Below are 18,896 nucleotides of genomic sequence, written 5' to 3' on the forward strand. Positions count from 1 at the left end.
TCAAAGGGATGTTTGGGGTGGCAGTGATCAGCACAGAACACGGTGTTTTGACCCAGGCTGTACCCAGCGGGGAGAGAGCGTCCTTGTGCCTGGCGCTGCCCCTGTCACAGGGCTCTGCGAAGGGGATCGGGTTTCCTGGGGGGGCTGCCCGCTGCGTCTGCAGTGCCTCGGGAGGGCGCGCGGGCCCCGGTGGCCCTGGCTGTGTGGCCGTGCCCAGGACGTGCCTGCCCCACCCCCCGGGGCTCGAACTCGGCAGCAGAGTGCTGCCCCAGCCCAGGGAAGGGGCTTTCCTCAGCTGTGGTGGGACGTGTGGACTGTGGGTCTCGGAGGCCCCTGAGCCGGCTGGGGCACTCAGGCCCCCTGCTCTCTCGCGGCTTTGTGAAGTCTACTAGATTCCAAAGCAAAAGCTTATTTTAAAAATGCCACAGCTCCTGTCACTGCAGAGCATTGGATCAGCCACTGATCAGGCCAGGGAGACTCCGGACGAGTGTCGCTGATCTGTGCACGTGTGTGGCCCGTGCACTTCTGGGTCCCACTGCCCGATGGGCCTCCCTCCTGCCAGCCAGACAGCTCATGGACTCCAGGTCACATTTGTCCTCTGATCGTGGGGTCCCTGGGTCTGGAGGCTGCGGGCAAGATGACCCTCAGTCCTTCTCAACCCCTCCCGGATCCTCTGCCCACGGGGCGCCCCCTCCTTGAGGCTCCTGGCCTCATTCCTGCAGCCCCCCAGGCGTGGGCAGCCCCTGGTCTGGTCTGCGGACGGTGGGTCCTGTGAGGTGGGGAGCCCCTGGCTGACATGGGCTGAACCACTGGGCTCCTGGGTTCCACCCCCGTGCTGCGGGTTCTGCTCTGACTGGTCTCTGGAGTTTCAGATTTCCTTCTTTCTCTGCCTCCTTTGTTCCTCCTGCTCCACCCTTACGTCCTGTTTCCCTTGTCACGGGACGGCAGTGTCCCTCCTCGGTTCCTCTACCTACCACGTCTGAGGGACGGAGCCGAACCCTGAGTCCACTCCGTTCCCAGCCTTCTGAAGCTGGAGGCTGGCCCGCTCGGCGCCCCGCAGGCCAGGGGGCACCTGGGCGGGACAGGGAGCTCTCCCGTGGGTGCGAGGCCCAGTGGGCTGGCAGGCTCCCCCTACTGCTCCAGCCCCGCAGACAGCACCGCCTCTTGTACTCTGCCCACGCTCCTAGCTGGCTTTGCAGACGGCAGAAGCCTCCGGGCTGCTTAAATCCTGCCATGCCCCCCACCTCTGGCCTAGCCGCGTGGACACGGCCCCAGCTGCGCCTGGGCCGCCACACACGCAGGAGCCCTCGTGAGCGTGGGCACCTAGGGGATCGGGATTCAGCCTGGTCTGAGTGCAGGACGCCTGCTTGGGGTTTAGGGAGGAGTGAGGCCCCTCCCCGGCATCCCCAGGCCACTTGAGGAGGGACAGCTTTGCCAGAATAGGCTTCAGGGCTCCGAGGAAGCCAGCGGAGAGCAAGGCAGTGACACGTGGCCCAGGGGCTCGGAGCACGTGGGGCCGAGACCACAAAGGACCCGAGGCTCTGGCAGGAAGGCGCAGCTCCCAGGCAGTGGGGATTTTTTTTTATTGGCAAATGTTAAAATGCGTGGAGCAGTGAGGAGAAGGGCCCTGCCGTCACCCAGGCCCCGGGACATCTGGCACAGCCCCTTTCCCCGCAGCCCTGCTTTGCCTCCAGAGCGGAGGACACTTCTTGCCTCAGCACAACCTCATTATCAGGAGAGAACATTGTGAGCAAAGTTGGGGAGCAGGCAGGAGCGGGCTGTTCCGTGTTCTGGAATGGAACGAGCGGATGAGTCGCTGGATGTGCCCACCCCTGGGAACGGGAGGGGACAGTCCAGGCCCTGTGGTCAGAGGCCTGGAGGAGGCGGTGAGGCCCGGATCGGGCACACTGGATGCGGGGGCTCCTGGGGCCTTGGCCCCCGGAGGTGGGGCTGCCAGGGGAGGGTCTTTAGCCGCTGCAGGGGGCAGGAGCGGTGCGGGAAGAGCTGTGGAGGCCGGGTGGGTGCGGGGACCAGGGACGGTGGCACAAAACAAGGGGGCCCTGCAGGCGCTGCGCTGTGCCCGTGCCGGGCGTGCCGGGGGTGCCGGTGGTGCTGGGGGTGCTGGGGGTGCCGGTGGCGCCGGGCGTCTTCGGTGCATCCCCCGCCCACTGGCAGCACCAGGGGAGGCGCAGCTGCTCACAGACACGTCCAGGTTTCCTTTCTGAGGCTGAAGTCCAGGTAAATATTGACCAGAGAAGGCAGACCAGGTTTTGTGCTGTATTTGGTTAATGGTTGAAGAGCCTCTCAGGCTGTTTCCTCCGAGGCTTGATTTATTTAAAATTGAGAAAAGACCCTAAAAAGCTGTGCGTGATTCAGACGTGGCGAGCGGAGCAGGAAAGCCGCACGTGTAGGTGGGTCCGCGAGCAGGTCCTCCGTGGAGAAGCACTTCTCCCTCCCCTTTCGTGTATTAAGTAAAACTTAAAAACAGGTGTTCGGTGAGCGAGGCCTGGTCACTGGGATGCACGGGGATGCACAGGGCACCTCCGCCCCAGCCTGGGGCTCCCTGGCCACCTGGCCACCCTCTTCTGATCAGAAGCCTCCTGGCGTATCGAGGGGGTGACAGGCGGGGGTCCCACCGCTGAGCTGTCCCCTCCTGAGGGATTTACCAGTGGAGAGCACCCTGGCCCTGCAGCCAGGCTCCCAGCAGGGGGACCAGGTCCCACCCAAGTCGCAGCTGTGTGAGCGGCCGGGCAGTGGGAAGACCCTCACCAGCCCCCCGGCTCTGCGGGGGTGAGACCTGGACCTGAACTCGCCAGCTGTCTCCCCGCCTGCCCGTCGGGGTGGTGGGCTCGTGGGGGCAGGGACTCTGGGTCCCTGGCTCTCCTAGCTTATCTTTCCTCCCAGTTCCCCCGAAGGCACGTATCAGCGAAGGAGAGGTGGCCACGCAGCGGGGCGGGACGCGCGGCAGACACGCTGTACCAACAGCGACCCCGTTGGGCACCAGCGCAGGGCGGGCGGCTGCGTCCTGCCCTGGTGGCCGCCCTGTGCAGGGGGCGCCTGGGGACCTGCAGGGGTGTGATCAGCCATCTTGGGGTGTCCGCAGAGGGTGGGGAGAGGCTGGGGACCCAGGGACAGGAGGGGTCTCGTGGAGCCGCCACGTGGCCTAGGTGCTCCCCTGAGTGACCCCTAGGCGCGCCCCCTGCTGCCGTCTTGTTCTGTTGTGTTAAAATATACTTAGCATAAAGTTGGCCGTCTCAGGTTTTTAAATGTGCGTTGCAGTGGTATCGATACGTTCCTCTCGGTGGATCGTCAGTGTCTGCTCCAAACTGTGTTCATCCCGTAGAAGTGAAAACCTGCCCCCCCTGAGCACTCACGCCGGTTCCCTCCCCGAGCCCAGCCCCCAGCTTCTTGTCTCCGTGGGTTTTGCGGCTCCAGGGCCTCATGTCGGTGGAATCGTGCAGTGCTTTTGTGACTGCTCACCTCACACAGCATGATGTTTTTAAGATTCGCCTGTGTTGGGGAGGCTGTAGCGCAGGGGTAGAGCACGTGCTTAGCGTGCACAAGGCCCTGGGTTCAGTCCTCAGCTCCTCCGTTACAAACAGACCTAATTGCCTCCCCCCACCTAAAAAAATGTGAAGATTCACGCGTGTTGCAGCATCTTCAGGAGCTCCCTGCTTTTAAAGGCTGAGCGGTGCTGCAGTGTGTGTGGCCCACGCTTCGTGTATCCGTTTTACCCCTTTGGACCCTTGGGCCGCTTCCACCGTCTGGCTGCTGTGAACAGCGCTGCCGTGGACGTGGGTGTGCAGAGTTCTCTTTGAGACCCTGCTTTTCGTTCTCCTGGGAGCATGCCCGCATTGTTGGTCGTATGGCGGTTCTATTTTCTGACTTTCGGAGGAGCCTCCATCCCGTTTTCCACAGCGGCTGCACCATCTTATGTTCCCACCAGCGGGGCACGAGGGTTCCAGTTTCTCCACACCCTCGCCAGCCCTCGGCATCCTCTGTGTTTTGGCTGCAGCCATCCTGATGGGTGCGAGGGGGCAGCTCACCCGGGGTTTGGTTTTACTTCCCTGACGAGCAGTGATGTTGAACATCTTTCCATGTGCTTTTGGCCGTTTGCATGTCGTCTTTGGAGAAATGTCTGTTCGAGTTCTTTGCCCATTTTTGAATCACGTTGTTAATTTGTCTGTTGTTGCTCTTCTCAGGGGTGACATTCGGGACACAAAGAACTTGGTTTGGGATTCGGACAGACTCAGGAGCAGTAGCCACACAGTGTCCCCGTCCAGCCCTGAGTCACTCTGTGTCCCCCCTGCAGAGGGGACGACTGAGGGCAGACTCCCCACGGGCTTGGGGTGTGGTCCTCCCTGTCAGGTGCAGAGACTGTCAGCAGCGCCAGTGCTCTGCCGGGCCAGGCACCTCCCGCGGTGCCGGAGCTGTGCCGTGAGCTCAGCTGGCAGAGGGCCCCCAGGTGTGTGGCGAGGCCCGACCCAGACCCACGGGGGCGCCTTTCGGGGCCCTCCTTACTCCCGCCCCCCCGCTGGAGCAGGGGCCCCACTGCAGGGCGAGTTCTTGGTAGGGGTGACAGTGTCCCCAGACCCCCTGCCTGGTGGACGCTGGGGCCAGAGGCGCCAGCTCTCCCCTGGGAGGATGGAGGAGGCCTTTGGACTTGGCTTAAGCGGCTGGTGAAGCCGTCGGAGCCCGTGTGAGGGGACAGGGTGGGTCTTGGGCGCTTAGCCTCCTGTGAGGCCCCATGCTCCAGCCAGCGGGCCCGTTGCAGGGTTCTCAGGCCCCTTGTGGGTGTCCTCACAGGCGAAGAGAGGTCGGGGAGGTGTGGAGGAACCAGCGTGCCCCCGCAGGTGGGGGCTCAGTGTGAAGCTGGTGTCCGAGGGGCCCGGGATGTCGCAGGCCACTGCCGTCCAGGCCCCGCCGGCTGCGTGCCTTGGGTGTCGGTGCAGGCAGAGGAGGGCAGCGTGTGTGGGAGCGGGGGGCGCTCACTCCTGGGGGCTTCGAGTGGCGGCAGTGCCCGACACGCAGGGTCCGTTCATCGAACGCCCTCCTTTTATTTTTTATGGACTGTGCTTTCCGTGGTGTAACTAGGGATCGTTGCGCAAGTCAGGGTCCTAAAGCTTTTCTGATGTGTTTTCCTCTGGCCCTTTTATAGCTTCAGGCTTCGCGTGTGGATGCACAATCCATTTTGCACTCACTTTTGTGCGTGGTCTGGGCTACAGGTCGGTTGCTTTTTGTGCGCGACGCCCGGTGTGGTCAGCCTTCCTCCCCTGGCTTGCTCTGCGCTGGTCACACGTCCGTGGACCTTGCAGCTGTGGGTTTCTTTCTGGACTCCCCGTGCGGCTCCAGTGATCTGTCTGTCTGTCTCGGCAGCCCAGTCTTGATCACGTTGCTTTATTACACAGCTCAGAGTCTGCCACCTTAGCCCAGCTTTGTTCTTCTTTTTCGTTTGTTTGGGCTATTCAAGTCCTTTGCATTGCCGTGTGAAGTGTAGGACCAGGTTGTCGGTTTGCAACGGAAAGCCTGCTGGGACTGTGATTGGGTTTGCGTTGAATCCGTAGACCCGTCGGGGAGAGCTGACGTCGTAGTGATTCTGAGTTTCCAGACCCACAGACGCTGGGTCTCCATTTATTCTAAGTTCTCAGCAAAGCGTCCGTTTTCGGGTGCCAGCCCCCCACGTCCCTGTCGCCTCCCTCGGCGTCTCTGCGAAGCTCAGGCCGGGCTACGTTCGCCTGGCCTGCCTTCTGCCCGGCCTGAGGGGCTCGGCCCTCGGGGCGCCGCCACTGCAGGTTCCTCAGACGCTCCTGGTCAGGACGGGGGCCTTTCCCGTGAGTCCTCACGTGCCGAGGTTTTGTTGGGAGCCTGTGCTGGGTTTTGTCAGATGTTTCTTGTGTCTGTTACAAGGTGGTCATCATGTTTTCCTTGGTTTGTTTACAGGGTGAATGGCATGGATTCGTTTTCAGGCGTTAAGCCAGCATTTCCTTCGTCCTTGTAGGCTGTTGTCGGATCCCACTTGCTGATTTGCTAACATTTTGTATAGAATTCTTGCCTTTTGTTCAGAAGGGATGTTTTTCTCTAGTTTTCTTGTAATGGTTTTGATTCTGGTATCAGGTAATGCTGACCTCACTGGGGAGTGTTCCTTCCTTTCCAGTTTTTGGGAAGCATTTGGACATAATTGGTATTGAAATATTTGGTAGCGTTCACCAGTGAAGCCATCTGGATTTGGAACTTCCTTTGTGTGAAGGTTTTTGACTCTACCTTAAAATACGTTAATGAGGGCGCGGTTAACAGCTCAGTGGCAGAGCATGTGCTTAGCAGGCACGAGGTCCTGGGTTCAATCCCCAGCACCTCCACCGAAAAAACACATGTATGTTGATGGATATAGTGCTGGTCAGGGTCCCCACTTCTCTGGAGAGTTTATGTAATTTCTGCACTTTTCTAAGCTATCAGAACCATCGATATAAAGTTATTATGCATATTCCCTTTTTGCTCTTTTATTATTTTTGAGAATTTTTGACCTCTTTTTCTTTTGGGGGGAGTCAGGGAGGTAATTAGATTTACTTGTTTGTTTATTTAGTGGAGGGCCTGGGACTGAACCCAGGACCTCGTGCCTGCTGAGCACGTGCCCCGCCCTGAGCCACACGCCCGCTCTCTGCCCTTTCAGCGTCCGCAGGCTCTGTAGTGATGCCATCCTGATGCTGTGAGTTTGTGTCTTTTTCTGTCCATCCGTCTGGGTGGAGGGGCTTCGCTCCTCTTCTCGGGGAGCCAGCCCTTGGGTTCACTGATTTCTCTCTGTAGCTTTTCTGTTTTCTGTCACTGATTTCCACTCCAAGCTTCCTTCTACCCACCTGGCTTTTGTTTTCTTTTCTTTGTCTAGTTGTTGTGGGAGCAGAGACCAGTGACTGGACCCCTTCCCTCCTTCTCTCCTGGGGGCGCTCAGCGCCGTGAACGCCCCCCAGCGCTGTCCACCCAGCATCCCGCAGACACCAGTGTGTCGTGCCTTCGTTTTATTCAGTTCAAAAACCCTTCTGGTTTCCTTTCTGATTTCTTCTTTTTCCCATGAATTTTTTTTTTGGGGAAATGTGTTACTTAGTTTTCAGAAGATTGGGGATTTCCTTAGAGACCTTTCTGTTACTAATTTCTGATTAATTCCACTGCGCCGAAAGCACACCACCCTTTGTGTGATGTGAGGCTCTTTTGAGTTTACTGTGATTTGTTTTATTTCCTGGAATACGGTCTATCTTGGTAAATGCCCCCTGTGCACTTGAAACGAATTTGTTTCCTGTGAAGTCTTTCATGAACAGACCAAGCTGGCTGGGGGTCAGGCTCGTATCTGGTTCTGTCAACATCGAGAGGGCTGTGGAAGCCGCTCTTCTGTGTTGCGGGTTTATCACTTACTTTGGGCCCTGCAAGCTCAGGGATCGGTGCAAGGGTGCCTGATGTGTCTTCTCCGTTAATTGTGGAACAGCCTTCATGTCAGTAACAGCGTTTGCTCTGAGGTCTGCTTTGTCTGAACCAGCGCCCCGCTCCAGCCTCCTCTTGGCCCGTGCCAGCAGGGCGTCTCTCGGGCCGGCGGGCACTCTTGCCTGGTTTGTATCTTCATAAAGAAAGTGTGTTGTAGCCAGCTTGCAGTCAGAGCTTGCTTTTTTATCCAGTCTGACGATCTCTGCCTTTTAATTGGGGCGTTTGGGTCGTCAGCATGTAGCGTTAGTGTTGACGTGGGCAGGTTTAAATCAGCATTCTCCATTCCTTCATGTCCAGCGTCTGGAAGGCCCTTGTACGTTTGTCTGTGCTTTGGCTGTTTCAGATGAGAGGCTGAACTCCATCGTGGCTGGAAACAGAAAGGATGGCAGCAGTGACTTAGTGCCATTCAGCTCTCCCTTTCCCTGTCTCCAAAGTGTCTGTCACAGGTGGGGTGTTTCAAGCAGGTGCCAAGCAAGGTCTGCATGCTGCCGCGGTCACACGATTCCAAGCCCCTGCACCAGAGCAGTGTCCCCCCCTCCCCACGCCGTGTGTGTTCAAGAGGCTGAGCCATTTGTCCGGTAGAAGTTCCTGGGTTTGGGTGAGCGTATCTCTGTGGCACTTTTTAACGCGCTCCTGTGTGTTTTCGGAGCCAGGCAGGCAGGGGCAGGGGGCCCGTTGTAAATGCTGAGCGTGCGAACCTGCCCGTACCTGCCTGCTTGCCCCGCTCCTGGTTTCCTGCCGTCGCGCCTCACGCTTCTGGTCCCAGAGCGTCGGGAAGGGCCTCTGAGCGACACGGAGATGGGCTGGGGCCCCCGCCCTGTCCCGGACCCAGTTACTGGCGGCCGCCTGCCCTCCCTTCACTGGGAGCTGCAGCGCGATGCTCCCCTGCGCCCTCCCTCCTGCCCCTGTTAGCTGTGGGCCTTCTGTGGAGAAAGCCTTTCCTCAGCAGTGGTCCGGGTGCTCTGCAGTCCAGTCCAGGGAGCAGCTGCAGGGTGAAGGCTTCCTGCCACTGCTGAGGCCGCCGTGGAGGTAACAGTTGTCCTGGAGAGGCGTGACCGAGCCCCGGGGGCCCTCCGCACGTTATGCCGTGTTCACATTCAGGACCCAGATGGGTAACGAGCTCATGAAATTGCCGACTGCTCCCCCCGCGTCCCTGGCTGGGTCTTGGCCCCCCACCCCCACCCCGGCTTCCTGCCCCAGAGCACATCTTGATCATCCCCTGGTGCCCAGCCAGCCCTGCAGTGGGGGCCCCACGGTGGGGACCCGGTGGCCCATGTGTGGGAAGCGGGCAGGCAGACAGCAGAGGCGGGAGGGGCGCTGGTTGGACCGGCTCCTCACTGAGCCCCGCTGGTAGCTGTTGAGATTCTAGGTGTGTTTAGTTTGGAAAATTAAATACAGCTTCTGTGGCTGAAAATTAAGTGTGAAAGTCTGTGCCTCGGGGAGTGCCAGGGAGTTGGGGTGAGGGTGTGGGTGGTCCCTGTGGCCTTGCCCAGTGGGGGGGCACTGGACCTGTGCCCCCGTGTCCTCAGGCTGCCCTTCCACCCCCCCCCGCCGTCTCCTCTGTAGTGTGTAGTGTGTGATGTTGTGCGTCTGGGATGCGTCTGATGTGTGTGTGTGATGTTGTGCGTCTGGGATGCGTCTGATGTGCGTCTGGGATGCGTGTGATGTGTGTGTGTGATGTGCGTCTGGGATGCATCTGATGTGCATCTGTGATGCGTGTGATGTGTGTGTGTGATGTGCGTCTGGGATGCGTGTGATGTGTGTGTGTGATGTGCGTCTGGGATGCGTGTGATGTGTGTGTGTGATGTGCGTCTGGGATGCGTGTGATGTGTGTGTGTGATGTGCGTCTGGGATGCGTGTGATGTGTGTGTGATGTGCGTCTGGGATGCGTGTGATGTGTGTGTGTGATGTGCGTCTGGGATGCGTGTGATTGTGTGTGATGTGCGTCTGGGATGCGTCTGATGTGCGTCTGGGATGCGTGTGATGTGTGTGTGATGTGTGTGTGATGTGCGTCTGTGATGCGTCTGATGTGTGTCTGGGATGCGTGTGATGTGTGTGTGTGATGTGCGTCTGGGATGTGTCTAATGTGCGTCTGTGATGCGTCTGATGTGCGTCTGTGATGCGTGTGATGTGTGTGTGTGATTTTGTGCGTCTGTGATGCGTCTGATGTGAGTCTGTGATGCGTGTGATGTGTGTGTGTGATGTGCGTCTGGGATGCGTCTGATGTGCATCTGTGATGCGTGTGATGTGTGTGTGTGATGTGCGTCTGTGATGTGTCTGATGTGCGTCTGTGATGCGTGTGATGTGTGTGTGTGATGTGCGTCTGTGATGCGTGTGATGTGTGTGTGTGATGTTGTGCGTCTGGGATGCGTCTGATGTGCGTCTGGGATGCGTGTGATGTGTGTGTGTGATGTGCGTCTGGGATGCGTCTGATGTGTGTGTGATGTTGTGCGTCTGGGATGTGTCTGATGTGCGTCTGGGATGCGTGTGTGTGTGTGTGATGTGCATCTGGGATGCGACTGATGTGCGTCTGGGATGCGTGTGATGTGTGTGTGTGGTGTGTGTGTGTGATGTGCATCTGTGATGCGTGTGATGTGATGCGTGTGATGTGTGTGTGTGATGTGCATCTGGGACGCGTCTGATGTGCGTCTGGGATGCGTGTGATGTGTGTGTGTGGTGTGGGTGTGTGATGTGCATCTGTGATGCGTCTGATGTGATGCGTGTGATGTGTGTGTGTGATGTGCGTCTGGGACGCGTCTGATGTGCGTCTGGGATGCGTGTGATGTGTGTGTGTGGTGTGTGTGTGTGATGTGCATCTGTGATGCGTCTGATGTGATGCGTGTGATGTGTGTGTGTGATGTTGTGCGTCTGGGACGCGTCTGATGTGCGTCTGGGATGCGTGTGATGTGTGTGTGTGATGTTGTGCGTCTGGGACGTGAGCGTGTGCTGGGCCCTGGTGGAGGAACCCTCGGCTGCTCAGAGCCGCTCTTGGGCTCGGTGTCTCCCTGGTTGCCAGGCCCCCGCTGCTTGTTGCTGTGTTGCAGAGGTTGCTTCCAGGGGCCTGTGCCCGTCCGCAGAGGCCTCAGGGTGGACGTGCGTGCCAGGCTCCCCGGCTCGTCCTCTCCTCCCGCACAGGCCTCACGCGGCTCCTCCTCTCTCCGCCCGTGCAGGTCGCCAGGTGGGAGCACAAGACGCGCAAGCTGAGCAGGGCCTTCCGCTCGCCCCGCCTGGCCTGCTACACCCTGGGCGGCGCCATCCTGCTGCTGAACGTGCTGCGTTCCCACTGGTGAGTCCCGGGTGGACCCAGACCCGGCCCTTTGTCCGCTCGTTGTAAGAAGCCCGCACCGGCGTGGGGCGGCCACGGTATCGGGTCCATCAAGACGCCTGACTGCACCGAGCCCCCAGTCCTGAGACTCCTGCCAGCAGAGGCGGCCCGGCGACCGCGGGGATGGCTCAGGGCCACGTCCTGGGGTCCGGGCACGGAGGGACGGCGCAGACAGGGCTGGGTGGGCCCCGGGCTCCTCCCAGAGGCTGGTCCTGTCTGCGGCCTGGCCCCGCCCCTCCCACGCTGCCTTGTGAGACAGGACCCCTGGCTGTGGGGGCTCCCTGTGTGAAGGCGCCACGTCCGTCACACGTGCAGAGTCAGCGCAGCATCACAGCCGCTAACTCCAGGTCTTTTCAGGGGCTGCGCAGGTGAACGTTTTTGCTTGCTTGTTTCTGTGGTGTGTGCTGCTTTCATTGCGTACCAGGAAGAGATAAGTGAGTCAGATGCCCGCTTCCTGGGGATTCTGCTCGGCTTACTTACTGGTAGACGAGCGAGGTGCCCGAGCCCGAGCTCCCTGCACGGCTGTCTGTCGCGGATAGAAGCGGGCGCCGTGGGACCCCCTTGGCAGACAGCCTTGTCACACTGGTGACCAAAAGCTCACTCCACGTTCTCAGAGTGGAGCTCAAGACAAGTGGCTGGGTCCCTTCGCCCCCACCCCCAGTGCAGAACGTTCCGTGGGAGCCCAGCGTCCTGGTCAGGTTCCCGGTGCAGGACTGTGCTCCCCTGGCTTCATGGAGCCGCTGGGGACTGCAGACCCAACAGTGGCCACGTGTTCCTGAAAGCCTGGTGTGGGTGTGGTGGGCACTGGCCCTGATGGGACCCCGAGGGGCCTCCTGCTGCCGGACGATGCCAGTGACCCCCGGCGGGGGGGCCGCACTTGGTCCCCTCGCTCTGGGTCCCGGCTGCTCCTCCTCCTGGAATGCTCTTCCTGCCCACCTTTCCCCCGGCGAACGTCTCCCATTGGATCTCGGCTCTGGCCCTGCCTAGTGTGCCTGTCCAGCTTTGTCACGTGGTGTCCCCCTCGGCTCACTCCAGTCCCTCCCACTGCACCCAGGCCCCGTGGGCAGAGCCTGGCGGGTTCATGGCTCCCAGTGTGTGTCAGCATGACACGGAGGTGGCCACTGAAGCCCGGGGCACCCAAGTCCGAAGCCCAGCACCGCTCTTCTGCTGGGGCTCTGCGTCTCTTACCAGGTCGCCCCGGGGGGCCCCCAGAAAGCTCGAGTCCGATGGGTCTGCCAGGCTGTGGGCAGCTTGGGGCTGGCCAGAGGGTGCCCACCATGCCTCACTGCCCTCGGTCTGAGGGTTGAGGGTCAGTCCAGAGGGAGGGGCAGGTGTCAGACTGGTGTTGCGGCAGTTAGAGCCCAGGGGCCGAACGGCAGTGCACCCCCAGCCCCAACACACACACACTCGCACTGTCTCTGCTGTGTGGTCCTTGAGGCACTGGTGGCCAAGGAGCTCAGGGCCTGCAGGTGAGCCCCGCCCCAGCAGAGCCCACGCCCGCTCCGTGCCCTCACTGTCTGCTCCGTGGCCTCAGCTGCTGGGTCTGCAGGCTCGAAGGTGTGCCTGGGTCTCAGGGCTGCTGGTTTACTAGAAAGGCCAGGTGAGGGCGTGGGGGTGGGGCACGGGTGTGGCAGTCGGGCACAGCACTGGGTGTGTGACCCTGAGCCCGTCCTGGAGGCTCAGCCTGGAGCAGCAGGTGACCCTGAGCCCAGGGAGCAGGGAGCGTGGGTGGAGAGCTGGGGGTGTGGGCAGTGTGAGTGGCGGCCAGGTGTGCTTGACACACGTGTGCCAGTTTGACGGGTCACCATGCGGGCTCTGCCCCTGGCGTCTGTTTGCTGATTGTTCTCCCTTCCTCCCTGCTCCCCCTTCTTCCCCCTGGGGGGCTGGGAGGGGTGCCGCTTTTCATCCAGTCGGTGAATATGTACTGGGACCCCTTCCGCCTGCCGTGTGCCAGGTGCCAGGGATACTCAGGGGAGGGGGAGGCAGCCTCTGTTCTCCAAGAGCTGAAGGTAGTTGGAGGAGGGAGGTCCAGGGAGGTGGGTTTTAGCTCAACACAAGGGTCCTTTTACGACAGTCTGAATTTACTGATGGAGCAGATGGATGGAGATGGTGAATTTGCTCTGCTTGGAAGAGCCTGGCAAACAGAAGGACCCTGTGATGGATGGACAGAGGGAAGGATGAATGGCCGGATGGCTAGAAGGACAGGTGGACGGATGGAGAGACGGGTTGGTGGGTGGGTGGACGGCGAGCCACCCTGCCGGGGGGTTCCTGGTACAAAGAGAGTCAGATAGTTGTCTTGCGTGAGACAGATCCTACGTCTTTTCTGAGCGTTAGGACCCTGGAATGGGACGCGTCGTGATGCAGGTGTGCACTTGCTCCCACACACAGCCTTTCTTTGAGTCTGTTCCTGCCCCCTCGCCGTGCCGTCCGCCTCCCCTGGCGAGGCGGACCCTGACCCTTGCTCCTGGCTCCCCCCCGAGCACAGTGGCTGTGCCCTACAGCCACGCATGCACACGCCCAGCACCAGGTTTGCAGGGCCAGCCCGCGTCCTGCCTTCCGTGAGCCTGCTTCCCTCTGCCCCGTCAGTGACTGCAAACTGGTGGTCTTTGGGCCAACCCACCTGCTGTCCTGCCCAGAGTCTAAAATGGTTGTCATTAATTGTCTGTTTCTAGAAACTGGGATGCTTTACACACAAGTCAGGGTTTCTGGCTCCTCTGGAAGAATCTAAACATCAAGCAGGCCCTGCTGCCCACTTCACCCATTTCCGGCACCTGCCTGGCCCCAGCAGGCACTGAGTTTGAGGGCCTTGGACTGACTACTCTGGGGGCCACTGGGGGACGGGGCAGGCAAGGCAGGGGGCCTCCCCACAGCAGTGACCTGTCTGCCCGCCCCGGCCCACAGCTTCATGCAGGCCATGCTGAGCCAGCCCAGGATGCAGAGCCTGGACAACCCCACAGCCTACCGTGCGGGCCTGGCACTCCTGGGAGTGGGCAGCGTGTTTGTACTTTCCAGCTTCCTGGCGCTGGGCTTCACCGGAACCTTCCTAGGTGAGACCATGAGGACAGGGCCTGAGCCCTGCTGTCTCCCTGTCTGCCCCGCCCCCTCCCCCCCGCCGGACCCCCGTCCCCGGTCAACCAGCCTCGTCCCGCTGGTTGGCTGTCCCAACAGGCAGGATTTATGTTCGTTGTGTTCCAGCCACATGCTGGGGCTGGTGTAGGTGACAGGTCGGGGGCACTGTCCCTTCTGCTCACCCCACTGCCTGCGGCTCCAGGGCTCTGGGGCTGGGAGCCCAGGGCTGACCTGGCCGGACGTGGAAGGAAAAGCCACAGGGACAGGAGGGTGGGGGCAGTGGGCAGAAGATGGGGAGCGGGGGCTCTGCTCACAGGCCGACGAGGCACCATCCCGAGAGGCCTGCACGCGGGCAAGGCCTGGGCAGCGGTGAGACCCTAGCAGGCACCGCCTCGTGCCCATGCAGGAGCTGGAGGGACCCGGGTGCTGGAAGAGGGTGCACAGGCAGGAAGCTGGGTGGGGCATGGGGGCCCCTGGTCCGCAGGTGGGGGCGGACAGGGTGGCTGGAGCATAGGGGCCAGTGGGGCCAGAGCGGAAGGTGAGCGGCGGACCTGTCACGTGTTCCCAAAGGCGACGCAGGGGCTGAGGCTTCACTCTCGGGAGGTGGGAGTTGTGGGGTGGAAAGACCCTCTCCTAGTGAGGAGGATGGACGGGGGGGCCAGGGAGGAGGTGGGGATACAGTGTGGGGCTCGCAGAGAAGGCTGTGGGATGGGGAGGGGGCTGGCGGATGGAGGGGCAGGGCGCGGTTCACTGCAGGTCAGGAGGCTGCGGGTGGCCCCACTGGGAGTCGGTGGAGAGTGGGGAGGGTGGGGCACAAGGTCTGGAGGAGGGAGTGGGAAGGGGCCTCGAGCACCAGTCGCCACGGCCCCCCCAGGAGAAATGGCCTGGAAACTCGAGGGGCCTACGGGCTCAGGATGCAGGGCACAGCGGCCACCCCCTCCCGTGAGTCACTCCAAAGCAGGTTTCTGTGCCGCTGCCTTGCAGCCCGCTGGGAAGAAAGGCTCTCCTAGCCCCCGTGGCTCCCCAGCCCCCATCCCCCTTGTCCCCAGACAGTGATAATGCAGCTGCCCCTCTCCCGCCCTCCACGAAGCTCAGGGCTGTCTGGGGAGGGGCCGTAGCGAGCAGCACCGTGCCCTTGGGGGCAAGTGCCGTGGACAGGCCTGTCCCCGTGTCCCTGTGCCTCGAGGAGGGGGGACTGGCCATATGAGAGTCACACTCTCCTGGCTGCGGTGGGAAGGCTGACCTCCAGGTTGACCACCAGGGGTTGGGGTGGCAGTGCCATGGGTAGGAGCTCACCCGGACCACAGTTTTGGGTGAGGAGGGTGCAGCTGGGGGCAGAAATAGCGAGCAGCAGGCTGGGCTGCTCTGGACAGTGGGCGGGTGGGGTCCAGCAGTAGGCCCCGTGAACTGAGGGAGGTGGTCGAGGAGGAACGGGTGTCCCGAGAGCAGGGACAGGCAGCTAAGCAGAGGGAGCAGCACGTGCAGAGGCACTGAGGCCCAGAGTGGACCGGGCTGGGGGCTCAGTGCCTCAGCCCCGGGGGCCCCCACGCCCCCGGGGGCCTCCCTCAGGCTGTGTGACCCGAGCGTGGCCCTCTGTCCTGCCCTGACTTGTCCACAGGTGACTACTTCGGGATCTTCAAGGAGGCAAGAGTGACCTCATTCCCGTTCAACATCCTGGACAACCCCATGTACTGGGGCAGCACAGCCAACTACCTGGGCTGGGCCATCATGTGAGCCCCCGGCCCCCACCCGCCCTGTGCGCCGCCCGACGACGGGTCAGCCCAGGGCTCCCCTCCTTGGGAGTTTGTTCTCTCTGGAGACAACATCCGTTCTAGAACAGGGGTTGGCAGACTCTCCTAAAGGGGAGGAGGTTCCCAGGCCGCGGCAGGCCTCTGCCCGTGGAAGCAGCCACAAGACAGTAGGTGAACCAGTGGGCGTGGCCGGGCCTCGTTTGTGGACACCAGTGTGTGAATTTCACATAATTTTCTCGAGTCACGAAATATTCTTTTGATTTTTAAAAAACCATTAAAAAATGTAAAAACTGTTTTTGGCCTGGGGACCATAGGCCGCCAACCCCATGTCAGAACAGCAGGGCTAGGGGTCCTGGTGGCCACGTCCAGGCTGCAGTGGTCCCTGCCCCACAGAGCTGTCTGCATCGCCTGCTGCGGGCACCAGCAGTGACCCTCAGGGCAAGGAGGCTGGCACTGGGGTGCTGTGGGCCCTGGGCTTAAACCAAGTGTCCTTCAGAATGGTTCCTGTTTGTCCATTTTCTGGATTAGGACTTCTTTCGTAGAAGGTTTTTGTACACAGCGTTCTGCCTTGAAGGTTACAGGCGCTCAGAGACCAGAGAGGCTGTAAGATCCAAAGGAGCCAATTTCAACCCCACCTTTGGGGGCTGCCAGGACCCAGCACTGGGCTTCGGGGGACCAGGAGCTAGAGGGCACTGTGGTCTGGCTGGGAATTGCAGCCTGTCCCCTCTCCCTGGACCCGGGCAGTGGGATCCGGGGGGACAGGCTCCACACCCCAACCTGCTCCCCAAAGCATCTCCCACCTGAGACTGGGTGGGTGAACCCCACACAGGTCCTCCCTGCAGCCTCCCCTGCCAGCACACCCACTGTTCCCTCCCACTTCCATCCCCAGTCCTTCCAAACCCAATTTGAGGTGTCCCCTCCTCCAGGAAGCCCTCCCTGACCACACCTTCCCCTCCCACACACAGGTGCCTCCTCTGCCCACACGTGGGTCCTTTCTGCCCCAGCAGTGCCTCTCACCAGGAGTGAGAGGTCACCCCCTCCTCAAGGCTGTCAGGCCAGGGCTTAGGAACACACAAGGGACCCTAGGGAAGCCAGGCTCCCACGGGTCCCCTCAGGAGGACATAAGCCATGCAGTCATTGATGAGGAGGGGGCCTCAGCTGTGCTGGGGTGGGAACCCTTTGTCTGAGAGCTCATTAGAGACAAACCATTACCCGGGTGGCCAGACGCTGACCCAGCAAGGCTGGCTGCTCCCAGGCCCTCTGCAGCCCATCCGTCCCCCCATCTCCCGCCTGGGGCCCCACGGATGGGCGCCTGGTGTCCACGCAACCGTGCTGTGGGGGCCCAGGAAGGCCCAGGGCAGCAGGATCCCTCAGGGCACCAGGCCCAGGGGCCCAGGTGAGATGCCCCCTCCCCAGCAGGCACAGCGGGGTCCCTGGGACCCGCCCCCTCCCGGGCTTGGGGCCGGGCCTGGGCTCAAGATGTGGATGAGCCTCTCCTCACAGGGTGGTTAGACTGACAGCATTTTCAAAGTGGGAAAGTTTCACACACACCCCTTGGGAAAGGGTGCCTGGCTCACATCCCAGGGCCCGTGCCGGGGGTCGGCCACAGTCAGCTGCTGGAGCCACCTCCACCCCTGGCCTCTGTGGCTCATAGATAATGTGGTTTCTCAGGGGTTGTCAGCTTAGAGATACTATGGCCACAGGCCCCTACCCATGAGGCCCACCCAGGGGGTCCAGCATGCCTGCTGCCCCCCCTTCAGTTCCCGGGGTGCCTGGCTGTTTGTGAGGAGGCTCTGCTCACCCCAGGAAACAGCACTGGGGCAGTGAGCCGGGCTTCGGGAAGGCAGATCTCATTTCAGCCCTGAGGCGCCTGTGGCCTTGGCATGTCCGGGCGGCAGTGCTGAGGGCCAGGGGCCTGCTCCGCCTTCAAGGCTGATTCGAACGGAGCCCACGGAATGGGGGCCAAGGGGCTCAGAGAGGACACTTTGCCTCCATTGTCCCCAGAGCCCCCGACAGAGAGACAGAGTGAGGTCCTGGGGGGAGGGGAGTGGGCAGGGCAGAGGGTCCCTGCCCACAGAGGGCGCTCATATGTCTTCAAGCCCCTCTGCGTTGGGGCCCGTGAAGGAGGCCATGCTGGGGGCGCAGAGCCCACTGGGGCCATGTTCCCTGTCGGCCCCCAGGCTCCGTGGTGGCCCCTCCAGCCAGCTCCCCACCTCCTCCCCGCCTCTCTGGACACAGGGACCCGGCTGCTGCCGCAGTGGCCAGAAGGGCCCATGAAGGAACCCACTGGACACTCTGCCAGGCTTTGGGGGCCCCAGACCCACTTCCAGAAACAGCCTGAGAACGTCGCCCCTAGAGGGCAGAGAGCACTTTTATGCCCCTGGGAAGGCCTCCTATGCAGAAGAGCACACCTGGCCCCTCGGCCGATCCGAAGAGGCCAGTCATTCCTCCACCCTACCCTGCGTCACTCCCACTCTGTCCCGAGCTCCCAGCAGGGGGCTGGGGGCTGGAGAAAAGGGAGCGTGGCCCCACCCTGAGGACTGGGCCGGACAGGCCGTCAGCGAGCTGGTCCTCGGGGGCCTGGGTCCGAGGGAAGGCCGGACGCGGAGGGGCCGCCCAGCCTGTGGCGGGTGAGTCTGCAGCAGGCCTGCCCCTGACTGAGCATTTCTCCACAGGCACGCCAGCCCCACTGGCCTGCTGCTGACCGCGGTGGTGGCCCTCATCTACACGGTCGCCATCCTGTACGAGGAGTGAGTAGGCCGGGGCCAGGGCTGCTGTCTGCTGTGTGACCCCCGGCTGGCCCTGCCTCTCCCCTCAGGGCCTTTCCTGGGCCCCAGGCAGCTGGGCCGTGCGCAGGGTGGCACTTGGGAAGCTTAGGGCAGACGCAGGACAGCCTGGGGGCAGGCAGGCAGTGTTGGACCTCCTGGTCCCACACGGACCCGCTCACTCCGTCCACCCCGGATCGGGGAAGGGAGGCCTGGGTGGCAGTGTCAGCCTCGAGCGCAGCTGACCAGGGCCTCTCTCCTGCGCCCACAGGCCCTTCACCGCTGAGGTCTACCGGCAGAGAGCCTCCCAGGCCTGCAGGAGAAGCTGACTGGGCCGTGGCCCCTCCAGTGAGGGTCTGCCGCCTCCGGCCTGCCCTGCGCCACGCCCAGGGAAGGGAGGACGGTGCCCGGTGCAGCTGCTCCAGGGCCTTGGAAACGCGGCCTTGGGGGCCCTGGACAGAGCCCCCTGCCCCTGCCGCCCACCACCTCCTAACTTACCAATAAAGGCGCCTGACCCCA

The 18,896-nt window shown here is 61.7% G+C and overlaps 1 protein-coding gene across 6 annotated transcripts in view; it reads left to right on the forward strand.

Moving 5' to 3' along the window:
* Positions 1-18,896, forward strand: part of PEMT (phosphatidylethanolamine N-methyltransferase) — a 33,775-nt gene extending 14,879 nt beyond the window's left edge. For all 6 annotated transcript variants that reach the window (XM_072938570.1, XM_072938565.1, XM_072938569.1 and 3 more), the window contains exons 3-7: positions 10,638-10,753; positions 13,694-13,839; positions 15,480-15,591; positions 18,288-18,362; positions 18,649-18,896. In XM_072938570.1, the coding sequence (XP_072794671.1) occupies positions 10,638-10,753; positions 13,694-13,839; positions 15,480-15,591; positions 18,288-18,362; positions 18,649-18,706 (507 nt within the window). In that variant the 3' untranslated portion in view covers positions 18,707-18,896. The remainder of the gene's footprint in view (positions 1-10,637; positions 10,754-13,693; positions 13,840-15,479; positions 15,592-18,287; positions 18,363-18,648) is intronic.

Source organism: Vicugna pacos, chromosome 16 (genome assembly GCF_048564905.1).
Source record: "Vicugna pacos chromosome 16, VicPac4, whole genome shotgun sequence".
In the NCBI taxonomy this organism is placed as follows: domain Eukaryota; kingdom Metazoa; phylum Chordata; class Mammalia; order Artiodactyla; family Camelidae; genus Vicugna; species Vicugna pacos.